At 42.7% G+C, this 15,930-nt stretch overlaps 1 protein-coding gene across 6 annotated transcripts in view; it reads right to left on the reverse strand.

Annotated features, from left to right (window-relative positions):
* Positions 1 to 15,639, reverse strand: part of ATE1 (arginyltransferase 1) — a 72,122-nt gene extending 56,483 nt beyond the window's left edge. The window contains exons 1-8 of one of the 6 annotated variants that reach the window (XR_014168641.1): positions 13,442 to 13,654; positions 11,578 to 11,641; positions 10,094 to 10,156; positions 9,443 to 9,546; positions 8,964 to 9,215; positions 6,831 to 7,051; positions 3,909 to 4,037; positions 1,415 to 1,543 (exon numbers count right to left, since the gene is read on the reverse strand). Coding sequence is in view for 5 of the 6 variants with exons in the window: in XM_081912764.1 (XP_081768890.1) it covers positions 1,415 to 1,543; positions 3,909 to 4,037; positions 6,831 to 7,051; positions 8,964 to 9,215; positions 9,443 to 9,546; positions 10,094 to 10,156; positions 11,578 to 11,641; positions 13,442 to 13,550 (1,071 nt within the window). In the remaining variant the exon portion in view is untranslated. Of the gene's footprint in view, positions 1 to 1,414; positions 1,544 to 3,908; positions 4,038 to 6,830; positions 7,052 to 8,963; positions 9,216 to 9,442; positions 9,547 to 10,093; positions 10,157 to 11,577; positions 11,642 to 13,441; positions 13,655 to 15,297 lie in introns of those variants that run through there. The other 5 variants (XM_081912761.1, XM_081912764.1, XM_081912760.1 and 2 more) reach the window with 5 other exon arrangements.
* Between the last annotated feature and the right edge of the window lie 291 nt (positions 15,640 to 15,930).

Genomic DNA, 15,930 nt, shown 5'->3' on the forward strand with positions numbered 1-15,930 from the left:
GTAAAAATAAGCAGCAGCAGACATGAAGCACATTGGGCTGGCAAAGGATAAACAGAGTGCTCTTTTCATCCTTTACCAGCCTTCTTGGTCACCTGGAGGGAATTCCATGCACTTGCCTGCATGGAATTCCTAGTAACCGATGTTGGCCAGGTGAGCAGTGAAATAAGAGACTGACTTAATACTGGAAGTGGAAAGTTTCAATTGTCTCCTGTCGAAATACTTGAGTACAAGCTAGCATTGGCTCCACACATAGAGCTAAACCATGGTTTACTGTTACATAAAAAATGGGCAACTGCTGACCTTTAAACACTTGCACTACGCCCAACATTCTACACTTAAATTTTTCAAGATGCAGACTGCAAGCAAGTTAATTTTCAATATTACAACAATACAAGAAAATAAGGTAATGTATAGAATCAAAAGGAGTGGCGAAAACAAGAGATTAGAGACTGCAGTAAATGTATTTTGAACTGTAGCCATAACTGATGTTAAGCTTTCAAAAAACAAAACACACACACAGAAGTTATGACACCTGGTTATATAGTTTCTGTAAAACTTTAAACCCTCCATTAAGCTGTGATGTTGAAATGGCCCAGATTTCTTGTACTGATAATTCCAATTGTTGTCAATCCTAAATCGATCATAAAATTTAGTTTCAAATGTCTGGAAAACAGGAGGCTTTTCGTTTTAGCCATGAGTTTAGTTTTCTAAATCAAACACTAACCTTATGTCTGTTACTAACATAACACTGACTGATCTCTAGTGGGGGTTTTTTACTTGCACGCTCCAATCTGACCCCTTCCTCTTCTCTTCCACTCAAATCCCTTCCCCTACCACTTTCAGTACTATACATGGCTAGCATTCCATCTGCAATGACATTAATGTTAGTCATTAAACCACAGTTTTAAACCCACTTCAAACTCTGGTTTAAAGCTAACCATGGCTAGTGTTAACTGCAATTCAGGTGTAATGCTAACCATGGTTAGTTATGGAAAGGAATATGAAGGAATTCAAGCCAAAGAGAAGATGATGGGGGAGAAATTGAGCACATGAACCAAAGAGATTGAAGAATGGGGAGAAGCATGCAAACCGGAAGGGTACACCATGACAGAACAGGAAATATTACACCTGCACTATACCTGGGCTGAGCATACTTATTTCAGAGCAAATCCCATTGGTGATACTGGGATTTACTTCCAAATAACTGGATCAGGAGAACAGTAGCAAGCTTATTGCAACCGATTCAGGACACAGATAAAATACTGAGTACATAAGAACGCTACTGCTGGAAGGCACATCCAAATCCTAATTCCCCCACCACATTCACAGATCTGATAGAAAGTCAGTTCAATATCCTGTTATTCACACCACCAATGATAATAAGGACAAAAAAAGTGCATGCAGTTAACTGTACCTGATACTCGTTACATTCAAAAGGAGAGTCCTTGTGTATGGCCATCTGATACTTGGCAAATAAAGCAGCAGACTGGGTGAAAGATGATTTGAACTGTGGGTCCTCTAAAGAAACAGGTACTAACCTCACCTTCAGAGCAAAGGAAAACAAAGGTACTTTGTTGGCATTTGTTCAAATGCTTCTGAAGGTAAGGCTAGTATGCTATCTCCTCAAATCCATTTCAAAGCCTCTTCCTAGGAGACATACAAGGAAGCCCAGCAACCGCAGAAATTTATTACTAAGATTTGAAGCAATGGTGGCATTCTAAGTGCTAGGCTGGTTCTGCACTCCAGGAACAGGAAGAACTCGTTTGCATACCAGCTGAAAACAGTAATACTCAGAGCCACTTAATATTCTATGCCAATTATCTCTCCATACAAAATAGATAACATAATCAACATTCCAGGTAAGTCAAGAAGGATTTGACTGTCTCATGTTCTAGAAGGAGGTGAATTCTAAGATTTCTCAATAAGATCAATAATGGAAGGCAAGCTTGCCACCTACAACCAGTATTTCGCTGCATCCTGGAGTTGTCATATATTTTCTAGAGTGTACTCTCAGTTCAGGCAAAGCAGTGATGTTAAACCAAAGGCCTGGTCAATGCTTCAAGTGAACTGGCTCTGTAGTTAAGGTTTACTCATTACCGGTCTAGTGAGAATAGATCTAGACTATCAGAAGTTCTCAATTAGAGTTTGTAAACCTGAGGGCTATACACAATTCTCATCCAAAAACCTTTCCCACCACTCCAAATATCTTAATCATGCATTGTAAATGGCAGAACTAATACCTCAACAGAGCTGCAGAATATGAACATCTTCCAAGTTCTGGCCTTCACTGGGCTACTCAGCCTCCCTCCCACCCAAATGGAAGTCATACAGAAGAAACCTGCTTCCTGACTTCTACATTAATCCACATGCTTGTCACTAGATTATGTTTTAGGCGCTAGTGACCTAGGTTTTTGCACCTCTGGACTTCGTGTTTGGTCATAAAGTCCATTTCTGAATACACACAATCCCAAAGGAATTATCCATAAAGTATGATCTACTCTGCAAACTAAATTCCCTACCATCTTCCACAATCCATTATAGCAGACGCTACCCACCACAATTTACATAGGCTGGAATCCAAATTTAGCCTTCCACAAACAGAAGGGCTCCTTCTGTCCAGAGATGATTACTGCCCCTGCCCCTGCTGTTCCAGAGCATCCTACCAGTCCTCCAGAACAGTTTTTCAGGCACCACAAGGGAGAATTGATTAATGTTGCCTCCCCAAATCTTCTGCCAGCAGGAACATCCCCAGTGGAGCTCCACTCAGAGGATACACCCGCCAGCAGCAGCCAAGTCAGGACCCAAGTCTGTTTATCAATGATTACACAAGGTACATTTTGAATGGAGAAGGATGCCTTTATCCAACTGATGCTTATCAGGAAACACTAACACTTTCTAAAACCATTCCACCACACACACACACACACACACACACACACACACACTATTTGTGACTTATTTCCACTGCTGAATTCGGATTATTTTGCCAAAGAAAGCAGACACAACAATGTGAAGAAAGTGAGTTGGGAATTGTCAGGTGAGAGAAGAAGTAGCCTACATTAAGGAAAAGGAATTGCCAAAGGATAGATGAGGGTATGAGAACAAACTGCAGTATGGACAGGGGCATCAACAACACACTGAAGCAAAAGAAATAATGGGTACTGATTGAAGATATCCATTTCCTAGATACCACATGTCTTCTTGCCTGAATGAAACTAGGGGCCTTTTCAGAATTTCACAGTACCTTGCAAAGGTTGGTTTGTTAGGGGCAGAAGAGAATGAAGGTGGAAAATAAAAAGTAAAGATTTAGTCAAAGAGTTGAACAGGTGTAAGGAAACCATTTCATCCTACACGCACACTCTTCCAATACCTTGTTCTCCTTCCCCATCCAATATGCAACATACTTTATGGATAGGACCCTCAGCATAAATTAAACCCAAGGTTAACTGTGCCCTAATTTTTTTTTTTATTTCATAAAATTTATACACCACTTGATTGTTTTGGCTTTTTTTTAAAAAAAAAAAAAGCCTTCAAACCTATTTACAAATATTTGTGAAACACATTCAAGCCCTGTAGGACCGCCCATTAAATAGGCATGAAAAACTTTCAAAATCTAGCTACCTTACTGTTTGGGGAATTTAAAGTGTATTTCACTAATTCACCTGCTCCTCTTTATGCACCATCTCCAATGTCAAAGCAAACCCCATTATTGCTTCTCCTTTTGCTTGAAAATGTCTTTAATTATTTGTGGCACTCATGAGATATGCAAAACCTCCTTGTACTTCCAGGATTTAAGTTTTGTTTAATTCTTTTTTTTCTTTTTTGAAGTTTCTATGGTTATTAATTATTTTAAAGGAACAGCTTCCAAATGTCTCAGAATAGACCAAAGCAACATGCTTGTGTCTGACCTGGCTGGCGGTTGGTTTATCAGGTGGGTCCTTGTGAATAACCATCTGGTAACGTTTATAGACCTGGTAAGACTCCTGAAAGGTGGCTTTGAACAGGGAACTTGGTGGAGATGATTGCACCAGCCTCACCTTCCAAAGAAAGATATTCATTATTGGAATAATAGCCATTCAAAAGCTGCAAAGAATACAAACAGTTAGAAACTAACTATAGTTAAATCAACATTTACACAATGAAATCAACAATACTTTTAAACAACCATTTCCCCCTCGAGGCCAATGTTACTTTCTGCTCCACTACACCTTTTTTTTATAGAAATGAAAAGATTATTTTCCATGTAACCATTTAAGTTTAGTTTCCAGTCATTGTTCTGTAAACACCGTGCACTTTACTCAATAGTTTACAAAGTCTAATACAAAATCAATTTTGAGTGAATCATGCAGTTGTATAATAAGGATTATTCAAACATAAATACATATATTCTATACATGTTGTAAGAACAAAAACAAGTTGCTACTCAAGTTCACATCCACCCTTAAATTGCAGGGGGTCATTTTTCTTCCTGCAATTTTCCTATCAGTCCTTGCTGTTGGCTATCTACCATCACCTATGCACTATTTTGAGGTGCTAGGACAAGAACACTGATGAGATTTCTTTTAACACAACTGAATAATTTAAATCTCCCTTAAATCCTATTAGCACAACTTCATGTTAACACATACTATACTAGCAGTTCAATCCTAAGCATGTTTAACTCAGAAGTCTCAAGGAGTTCAATGGGACTTAGTTCCTAGTAAGGGTGTTTAGGATTACTGTCTCAGCCTCCTCTTTCACTATATGCCACAGAACCCCAGAATATCAGCATTATTAAGTGGAAAACAGACTTAGCACACATAAATGTATGCTTTAAAATGTGCTATTAGCGGAACTATACCCATTTTTCCTAAGAAAAAATAAACAAACATGCCAGAACGAGGCATGAGAAGTAAGCCAAGAACAAATACTGCTTGCCACTCATGGTTAGGAGGGAAACAAATAATAGACTGCATTTGGACAACGTTACAAACCAGACCCTGACTTGTTTTACCTGTGGTATGGCAAGAATGGGGAAGAAGCACTGCAAAAAAACTTTTCAGCAACATGCACCAGCAAGTTACTCAGTCACATCAAACCATAGTTTGTTTTAAGCCATAGTTTAATGTGATACATGACCTGGGCCAACGTATGCCTCAAGTTCACTATTTTCTCTGCTAAGGCTAATGTATCAAATTTTTGATCCAATTCTCATTAAGAAAAAACTATTTCCCTTACACCTTGGCTATGAGTCATGTCTTGCAAGAGACCAAGCAAATACCCTGTCATGGCTAGGTGCTACACTGAACAGAATCTGACCTGGCGTGGCAATCGCAAATGAACAGAGCAAGTGGAGTCAGAGGTCATGTTAATGCTAGGCAGTAATCAAGGAGCCAAAGTCAAATGTCCTTCCAGGGTCAGAGACAAGCTAAAACAGAAGCAAGGGTGGGTCAAAACACAGGAGGCAAGCACATGACATGCAAATGGCTTTTGACAGGAGGGTGACAAAGGAAAAGTTACAAGATGGAAAAGTATAAGATCAGGGACAGAATCAGGGATGAGGCAATTTAAGTGCCCATAAGGGAAAGAACTATAATCAGCCAGGGTGTGCTTTTGACCATCTAGAGCAGGTACCCCCAAACTCGACCCTCCAGATGTTTTGGGACTACAATTCCCATCATCCCTGACCACTGGTCCTGTTAGCCAGGGATGATGGGAGTTGTAGTCCCAAAACATCTGGAGGGCCGAGTTTGGGGATGCCTGATCTAGAGCAAAGGTTTCCAGCTGAAAAAAGCCCTGCCACCATGCACCATCACCTCCTTCTGTTGCTTGACTACTTTCTACCTGCATGAGGCCCCTTGCTGTGGGGAAGGGCTGTACCCAGCAACAGGAGGTGGGACCCCCTCTCCCTTACTTGCCAGGGTTTGGGAAGTGGCTCTTAATATCCAGTAGCCAGTGATGAACTCTGTGGCCTACAGGATGAGAGCCACTGACCTAGAGGTTTGCAGCCTCAATCCCTGAAAAAGAAAATCCAGCTGAACAGTGGTGACAGGCATCCTCTCTCCCCCCTCCACCAATTTTGAAGGAGATAAAGGGGCTGCTTGGAAAGATTGGTTCACAGGAGCAAGACCTAGTTTCCTAGGGACCAAGCACTGCTCTCCAAGGAGCTGTTTGGTGCCCAGGGAAGTGGCCAAGAGGATAAAGTAATTCTTTGTCAGCTACCTTGTATGTAAGTTTCAGCACATTGCCCAAAACTGGTTAAGAAATTCTTCTCACGGGGTGAATAGGTAATAGACTCATATGCCATCATATGCATATTTGGAGGAAAATAGGTCCTAAAGATTTCCAGAAATGCACAAATTATAGCCAGGAGTCTGGTACTGGAAACTGATAAAAATATTTTGTGAAACAGCATCTTCTTCAATAATATAAAAATCTAGCTATTTGTCATTTCTAATTTTTACTTCAAATTAGGGGACTAATTTTATATAACGTTAATATCTAATTACAGTTCCACTAATGTGATTTTTGTTCTGGAAATGTGCTACGCTATTCGTTCAGGTGGAACCACAGCACCCTCTTGTGTTTCTGCAAAGAACACATCCACTTAAGTTTTGCACACACTAACATACACACAACAATGTCTTATAAGGCTAAACTGAAAACATCACAGGACTTTTCAAATGCCAGTAATTGACAGCAAGGCATGTTATAATGCAACCAATTTTTACAATTAAAAGTAGAACATTTTTCACATCTGACTAATCAAATACCTTCAACATAAGCAGCAGTACAAGAATGACATGATGGCTCTATGTCTCACATGTCAATCAAAGTAAGTATCTCAGTACCTCTAACTGGTGTACAGGTTCAGTAGGTAAGGAGGCAAAAAGGAAGTCTTCAATTGATTTGGGCTGATTGGTTTTAGCTTTCGAGCGCTGGCCAAGCAAAACCTGAGCCTCAGTTTGCAGCGAAGGGTTTTGTTGGTTCTGAAGGGTCTTCTGCAATTTATGTTCCTTCCTTAGTTCCTTTGCTTTACGGCAGGGTGGCTTACTCAAGTCGGCTCCTTTCCCTAGAAAGGCAATGCGTACATACTCAATGGGGAAAGTGTGTGCTGTAGAATAGCTACTTTCGTTCTCCTGTATACTTTTATGACGCCTGGAAGAAAGGCCATTAATACCATAAGCAAAAATGTAATCCTCTTCTGACACTCCAGCTACATTGTGCTTGTATTGGGGAAAATACCAGGGTGATCCCCAGTCTCCCTGTCGGTTTGCCTGGATGCTCCAATCAATACCAAACACCAGTCAGATCAATTAACAGGCATTTCTTTAGCACCAGAATGTGATGCCCACATGTCGTCCCCTTTGCCAGAGAGGAAAGTGGCCAGCTCAGCTAGGTAAAAGGCACAGCACTATTTACACTTTAAACATTCCTAAACAACAGCTATTCTGCCTAAGTAACTCATATGGCATAGCAATGGCCTTCTCTCCTCCCTCCCTCCCTCTTCCTTGCTTATCTGTTCCAACTACTGTCTACTCAAAATGTATGTACTGCTTGTTTTTTAGTACAGTGGTACCTTGGTACTCAAAAGCCTTGGTTCATAAACGCCGAAAGTAAGTGATTCCAGTTTTCAAACATTTTTTGGAAGCCATACGGCCGATGCGGCTATCAGCTACTGTTTCCAGGGCGTCTGCACCAATCAGAAGCTGTGGCTTGGTTTTCAAACATTTTGGAAGTCAAATGGACTTCCAGAACGGATTAAGTGTGGCGCTTTTGTTTTTGCTATTTCTTTTTTGTTTTTGAGGCTTTTTCGGTTAACTTGTTTTTGTGACTGTGTGGAACCCAGTTCAGCTACTGATTGATTGATTGATTGCGTGACTGCGGAAATGGGTAAAAGCGCCCCATCCAAACAATGACTATCATGAGTGCAGGTAACGAAAAAATAATAATTTTAATTTTTATCACCCACAATAGTGCCTTATTTATTTTATAGTACAGTACATTGATTATTGCTTTCATTTTATGGATCAATGGTCTCATTAGTAAAATTCATGTTAAACTGCTGTTTTAGGGGTTGTTTTTAAAAGTCTGGAACGGATTAATCCGTTTTGCATTACTTTCTATGGGAAAGTATGCCTTGGTATTGGAACACTTTGGTTTTGGAATGGACTTCTGGAACAGATTAAGTTTGAGAACCAAGGTACCACTGTATATGTCTGCCTTGCCCATAACACTTGTACTCATCACTTGTCAGGTTAAGCAGCACAAATAATTTCCTACTTGTGTATAAAGTTATAATACTGTATTTGTAAGCCACTCATTAGTCTCCTCCCCCGTTGTTTTTTTTGCAAAAGTAACTCAAAGCAGGGCCAACAGTCAAGAAGGTTGTTTCTGCACGTGCATTAGAACCAGCACGAAACAAAACTGAAAAATCTAGAACGCATTCATATTTTTAAAATGGAGGATTAAAACACCCCACCCACTAAAAGAGGCTACTGATAAATTAATTAATTCCTGGTTAAGGGAAAAATGATTTTGATGGGCACCTGAAGACAGGTAATAATGGTGCCAAGTGAGCCACCCTAGAGAGAGCCTTCCACAAGCAGGCAGCCATGACAGAGAAGTCCTGTTCTCATGTCACCAGCTTCCTGTGGGCACATGAAGAAGGGCCTCAGATGATGATTGAAGTGTCCTGGTCAGCACATATGGGGAGAGGCAGCCCTTAAAGTACTGGGGTCCTGAGCCACATAAAGCTTTATAAGGTCAAAAGTAGGACTTTGAATTGGGCCCAGAAACTAACTGTTAAGCCAGTGCAGTCAGCACAGGATTAGTGTTATATACTCAGGCTGTCTTGATCCAGTGAGCAACCTGGCCGCTGAACTCTGAACCATCTGCAATTTCTGGAAATCACACAAGACAAACAAGGAAGAAAAGAAGGTGCAAAGCTGTCTTGCCATCTTCTTATATTAAAGATTAGTTACCTGGTTTGGGAACTGCCGGACTAACTTTAGCTGATTCCAACGGCTCCCCAGAATTGGCATTAACTTTCTCATGAGACAATTCAATATGCTCTGAGTCTGCTTTCTTCACAGTTATTTCACCTTCCCCACTCTCCACCTTCTCCAAGTGATCAGGATTGAGGGGTTTTAGTTCAGCCTGACAGCTGTCTGGTTCATCTTTTAAGAAAAAACTGCAGCCATCAGTATCTTTGGTGTGAGAATCCATAGGCTCCACTGTAAATAGGAAAAAAATTAGGACAAACCATGAGCAAAAGAGAAAGGACAGCTGATAAAAAACCACTATATAACACTAATAATTAAAATTTAAAAGACCGCTACAGCTCTATATAATTTACATGCCATTGACCTATTGATCTAAGTAAAAAAGAAATTTAATTGCACAACAATTTCAACTGCACAAAACCACAACAGTAAGTAATGTTTAAAAGACTGCTTATTACCTTCACTGTCTACTACAGGAATTTCCCCCTTCATTAAGAATTTCAACATCTTCTTTAGAACCTTCTTATGTGATTTGGAAGGCTGGAAATGTAAGGCCCGGCATCTAAAAAAAGAAAAAGGGAATATAGTCAAGGTATCCGCCAAATAATACAGTATATTAAACAAAAATTTGATATGTATGTTATCAATTAGTCATGTAGTCTAGGTTCCATGGAACAGTTTAGGCTTTGTTAACAATACCACATTAATTAGTGGCTAGTGATGCTCTTTCGATATTTCTGTGGATGTTTGGAATTATGACAACATTAACATTTAATCACCCGCATTCACTAAAATGGGCTGAGATGTTACATGGAATTAAAGCCCAGCAGAACACACAGTTTCAAAGTCTTGCAATGTACAAATTACTCTGATATTTTTACATCTCTTTTCAGCAAGGTTCTTTACAACAGTACATGTACAACTAAAAGCATTTTATGCACAGGGTTCCAACCTGCTTGCTCATAATAAACTGTTTACCCGCACAGCAACCTGCTTCATAGCTGAATGACATCACGAGTCACAATTTCCCATTAATATTGATATTAAGCAGATATCCGACTCTGTCTATATGTCGACATTCAAGAAAATATACAGAAGTATTGCCTTACCTTATTGTATATTGAGGACAACATGTACGATTCATAATAGGCTTGTAAATGTATTTCCCACTCCTATAAGTTTAAAAAAATAACTATTTAAAATGTATGTTTAGTTCTTAGAATAGCCATGAATTATAAGGTTTAAATAACTTAATTATAAGGTTTAAATAACTTATTTGTTTAAACTATGATTCCTGGGTCACGCATAATGCTAATCTATGCTCACGGGTCTCACCCAGCATGGTCAATGGTCAGGGGTTATGGGAATTGTAGTCTTGTTAAAGAACAATGCACTAAACCAGGGTTTGGCATTATGCGCAAACCAGTCTGAGACCACTGTATTTAAACTGTCATTACATATTTATTTAAGAAATGTATACCCCACTTTCCAAATGCTCTCTGAGGCACATGATCATAACCATCCAAATCAATTAGCTCGTCTCTTGGCGATGTGCAATGCAGTGGCATTCTGGAGTTATTGCACTATGACTGCTGGCCTTATGGGACTCAGAAGACTGGACCCACGCTTGGAAGTCTTCTGCTGAGAAGTACTAGACATATATCTACTAAAGGTGGGAGTCTCCACATAGGCCAGATGGAACATGGGCCCCAGCTCTTCTGAAAAGGTCCACTCAAGGCTAGAGCCCCTCTTTTCAAGAAGGTATTGCTAGTCAATTTCTTGCACCAAGACCTACCAGAATAATGGTCACTTTAGGTGACGCTTAGTTTTAAATGGAGCACTTCAAATGGGCTACTGGTCCTAATAAAAGACTTCTCTTAGAAGGAAGTCAAGTTGTCCCCTATTCACAAATGGAGAACTTTTCTGATAGTATACAAGTTACAGTTGGTATAGGTATTGCAACAAAACAGAAAAAGAGCAGGAAATGAAATGAACTCACTCATGGCATGGGAGCTCTTGAAGGACCAAACTGAAGTTTATGCTTATGATGAAAGAGACCGTAAAGGGGCTGCAGAATTATGCACTGTCTCCTTGCCTTCTCAAGACTCTCTCCATAGCAAATGCCCCACTTCTTCCTTCATTACCACTAAAACCTGCTGACCTCTAGATGCTCGAGGATGTAGTCTAACTCCCAGCCAACATGGCCAATGACCAAGGATGGTGGGGGTTTGAGTGTAGCAATATCTGGAAGAATACTATGCCTGAGCTGAAGGCCACATAGGCCTTCATAGGTCCTCCAAACCAGGTTAACTAGGGATAAGTCTACACTCTTTCCCCAATAGAAATAGACACTGCCATATATTTTCTGTGAGGAGGAGTGAGAAACTAAGACTGAAGAAGCACAAGCAGGGCAGCACTTTGCTAGCATGACTTAAAAACACTTTCCCTTTCAGTTTCCTCATGGTACAATGTGAAGTTTATGATCTTACATATTTTTACAATAAAATGTGGCAGTTTGAATTCCACAATATGCTCTTTAATATTGAAACACTGGATTCAGTTACACCAAAAGTGCTCAGATGGCATCTCTTACCTTCGCCAACCTCTGTCGATAAGATCTTGGTAATCTTGGACAGTCAGTGAATGAGCCCACATGCCTGAAACACACATCAAACAAGACATGAGGGAGGGGGGAGAAATAAAAACTTCACTTCAAATAATGGGAACAAAGCCAGTTCCTGTGGAAAGCTACTGCTTCCTGTATTTCTTTGCAACACAAAACCTTATTTTTTAAAAAAAACACTGCTGAAATTTTTTAAACACAAAATTAAAACTTTGTGATGAACATTAAAATCGATATTCCTCACTAGTTTTGCTACATCCACCCAACACTTCAACACCCTATATTTAGTCTCTACCCCAAACCCACTGACCAATCTAATTTACTACACTCCATTAGCTTTTCCCACCATTACTCTCCCCAAGTCAATGCTTAAGGGAAATAGTCCTATCTGCATTAGCAACAGGTTCTCCTTGTCCTGCTTTGACATGTCACATTCACCTCTATCTGCTCCTTCTGTCTCACAGGCATTCAGCAACTCTGCCAAATCTAGCTCTGTGTTTGTTCGCCCACCATTTATTCTGTCCCATTGTTCCTTACTGTCCCACCCTTTGCCTCTTTGCAACAAAACCCATTTCTTTCCTCAAAAATATTGAACCTCCACCTCTACTGTCAGTTTTTCATTAGTTCCTGCTCACACCCACAATATTGCTCTTTAACCCAGCAGAGGGCCTATTACTATCTCTGGGTGAGTAGCTGTAGATCAACAGGGATTTGTGACACCCTATTCTTTTAACAACAACAACATGACTTCCCCTTCCCAATTAGGCAGCCAAAATGAAAAGAGCTTGGAGAACAAATATTTTGTGTAGAGGAGGACTGTGAGCTCAAAAGAAACCCCTGCACTGCTTAGCAGCTGCTAAGAGGCAGTCTGTTTTACACCTGGCTCCAGCTAGCCACTCTCCACAATATGACACATTAGTGAAGCCTGCCTTCTCTGCTTTAACCCTCTCAGCAGTCACATTGCCAGGCCTTTTGTACTGTCCCCGTGGTTCTTCCTAGTTCTGAGAGCCAAAACAAAACACAAAACAGGGAAGGGAGTGGGTAGCAACTAAAGGATCCAGACAGAGGACAGTAACTAACTACCAACCATTTTTTTACGAAGAAGGCTTGAGTTCATGAAAGTTTACACCCATGGTTCCCTACGTGAGGCACATGCTCCACAGCAATTTGATTTTTAAGGGGGGCAATTTGAAATGCATTAGACCAAGCCTTTTAGGCTTCCTCCACATGAATAGTTCACTTTTTTTTAATAATAAGAATTATATGTCACAGGGCAGGGGGTGGGCATCAGGATTTTAGAGATGCTCAGGTGGGGCATAGCAAAAAAGAAAAAAGGTTGGGAACCACTGGTTTACACCATTAACACGTTTGGATTTTGGATGCAGGTTTGTGTGTGTGTGTGTGTCCCTGCTGCAATCCTCTGGATTGCACAGCAGTCCCTGACTTTTCAAGGGAGGCCTGAAAGGGGTAACCCACCCCCATACCTTATCTCCTTGTGGCAGCCCCTCAGCTACTGCCCTGGAAGGAAGTGGGGTACCCAGAAAGTGGGCTTGTGGGTTTCATTAAGCCCCCCCACCCCGCCTCGCTTCTTCACCATAGCTGAGAGGTGGCAGGAACTTAGGTGAACACCAACCCGCCTAGACTTCCAAGGGTCTGCAAGGAAAGTGAATCATTTCGGACCCCCCAGAGCCAAGGCCCAGCTCAGCCCATGCGCACTTTCCATGCATCTGGCGCTCTGCTCTTATTTCTTTAAAAGGTAGTTTTAAGGAAAGGGAGACACGCGCGCAGCGCCCTCCCTTCCTCTGCTGCTTCTCCCCGCCCTCGGGATCCTAACCGTGGGAGAGGTTGCCGGTGTCGCTCTTGCAGTAGCCGCAGCGGTAGCCGTCGTCTCCGCCCAGGTACTCCACGATACTTGGGGAACTACTCCCCCCCGCCGCCGCCATCTTTGCCGGCCGGCTTAGGGTGCCACAAACCCTTCAGGGGCCCCGGGAAGCAGCGGCAGCAGCGCCGGCGGCCGCCATCTTAGCAAAGGGCAAAAGTTTGGGTGGAGCAGGGAGAGGGCTCCAGTCTCCCTCGCTTTCTGTCGCGACTTCCGGGAGCCCATCGCACAGCTTCGCATCTTCCATGTGCGGGGCCAAAAACAAAAGAGGCATCAAAGGTAAATACTGCGTCTTAAAGGGACAGGTTTATTATTAGTTGCAGCGGGTTTAAGTTTATCGTATCCTCTGCCTTAAAAAAAAAACACCCTTTAGACATAGATATCGTTTCTTTTTCTGGCACGGTTTTGGTTTTTTTTTCTTCTTTAAAACCATCGTGGCAAACAGAAATTCAACAGATGGAGATGAAATGATGGGAGAATCATTCACCTGTTTTGTTCACTTTGCTGCCTGCTATGCAGCATTTGGAAGGCATTGTAAATTTCCCCAGAAATAGCTCGATACTGTGTCGCTAATGCAGCCAGTGAATTCCCAGTTCTGACAGTTGTGTAGGAATCGTGCATACATCTTGCACACTGTGCTTGTTTATTTGGGCATCAATCCCACTGTGTAGAATGAGATTCCCCAGGTAAAGAAACATAGGACGACAGCTTTATTTCCACTTGAAGTCACTCCAGGCATTGGGGGAGTAACATATAAACTATTAAAATAATTACAACATCTGCTCCGGGGCCAAGTATACCCTTCCCTTCCGTCTAATTGCCTAGCCAATTTTCCCCTGTCCTCATACAATCTGATTAATGAGCAAACTACTGCTTTAAATTATGTCAGTAGGATAAACATTACTGAAGCTGCAGCCCTCTCTACCCACTGAGCGGGACTCCCTTTTAAGCAGACTGCCGCCATACTGAGGAGGGAGGACTAGATTGCTCAGGTTTCCAAGTTTTCACGGCTTTCTGACATTTTAAAACGTCGCACGAAATTCATATAGACGACAAAACAACTATGCAGGTTCATCAGAAGCAAGTCGCACTGAGCTCAGCCGAGCTTCACTTTCGCACAAGTTTATTTTGGTGTAAATCCCACTGTTTGTGCGGGACTAAACGGTGCGCTCAGTGGGGTTTACCCATTTGCAAGAGCCTTACTTCTGAGCAAACGGGTATTAGGCTAGAGCTCTAAACGCCTCCTTTTCGCGGGCTTAATTTCTCTTAATTTCCTCCTCGCCCAACTACGTTTCCCCATTCATAAGCTCCGAAGCTCTGTCCAAAAAACCCCCAACTTTTTTTGGAGCCAAGAGCCTTGAAGGTTTGTTTCAAAGCTGGAAGGACGAAGGAGCCCTTGCCCTATCCCGAGTTTTCACTTGTGTTCCTCGGCTGGGAGGCTGCTAACGGGGGTGGGGGGGGAGCAAATGCAAGGGCTGCGCGGCACTGCCTGGTTCTCGGGAGGAAGGCGGCCGGCAGCAGCGAGGACCGGAAAAGTCTCAACACGAACGCCGCCATTTACTGTATTCCCAGGCGGGGGGCTCCATAAAAGCAACGGACAGGGCGTGCCAGTTCCGCCATCTTTACTGAGGGAAGGGCGTTAAGTAACAAACGGCGGAGAGAAAAATGCACCCGCGACAGGTGTGCTGCTGGCAGCCGTCGCTACGTAGTCGGGGATTTCCTCTGCAGGAACATCGGCGCCTACCTTCCCCGCCCCCCCCCGCCTTAGTTAGGGCCTTCCTGAAGTTATTCTTCCACCCTCCAGCTCTTACCGTGGCTTGCTTTCCCCCCGGCAGAGTGACAGTAGCCGCACCGGTAGCCCTCTCTCGTCCCTTCGTAGGCCACGACGGAGTCCATGATGCCCAGCCGGTCCCTGCTTGCGCTACGATGCCTCGTTGGCAGAGGGGGGTGGGATCGGAGCACCTTGAGCCACCTGCTCCACCTTGCAAGCTTCTCCCCCTCCCTTGCCCTTCACCTGTTCCACCCACCCGAAAGAATGAGCTTCAGCTCCGGAGGATGCGGCTCTAGGAGCACCATCGCCTGCTAAACAGGAGCGCTCTCTCCCCACCTCAAAGCACGTGCCTCTTGCTTTCTGGGTAGGAAACAGCCGCGCTTGCACTGGAATGTCCCTTTTCAGAGCCCCAGCTTTCAACAGCCGACTGCTAATACAGGGATGGGCAACAAGTGGCCCTCTAAATGTGGCTGGGACTTCCTTCTCCCATTATCCCTGACCACTGGCTACACCGGCTGGGGCTAAAGGGAGTTGGGAGTCCAGCAACATCTGGAGGGCGTAAGAAGGGTGGCCACCCGCTTTGGACTCGTAACCAGACGTCAGTGTGCAAAACGCTAGATTTGCTGCAATTTAAGGAAATTGTCTCTCCCAAACTCCACTCCTAGCCCAAATC

This window comes from Podarcis melisellensis (genome assembly GCF_964234715.1).
Source record: "Podarcis melisellensis genome assembly, chromosome: 5".
In the NCBI taxonomy this organism is placed as follows: Eukaryota; Metazoa; Chordata; class Lepidosauria; order Squamata; family Lacertidae; genus Podarcis; species Podarcis melisellensis.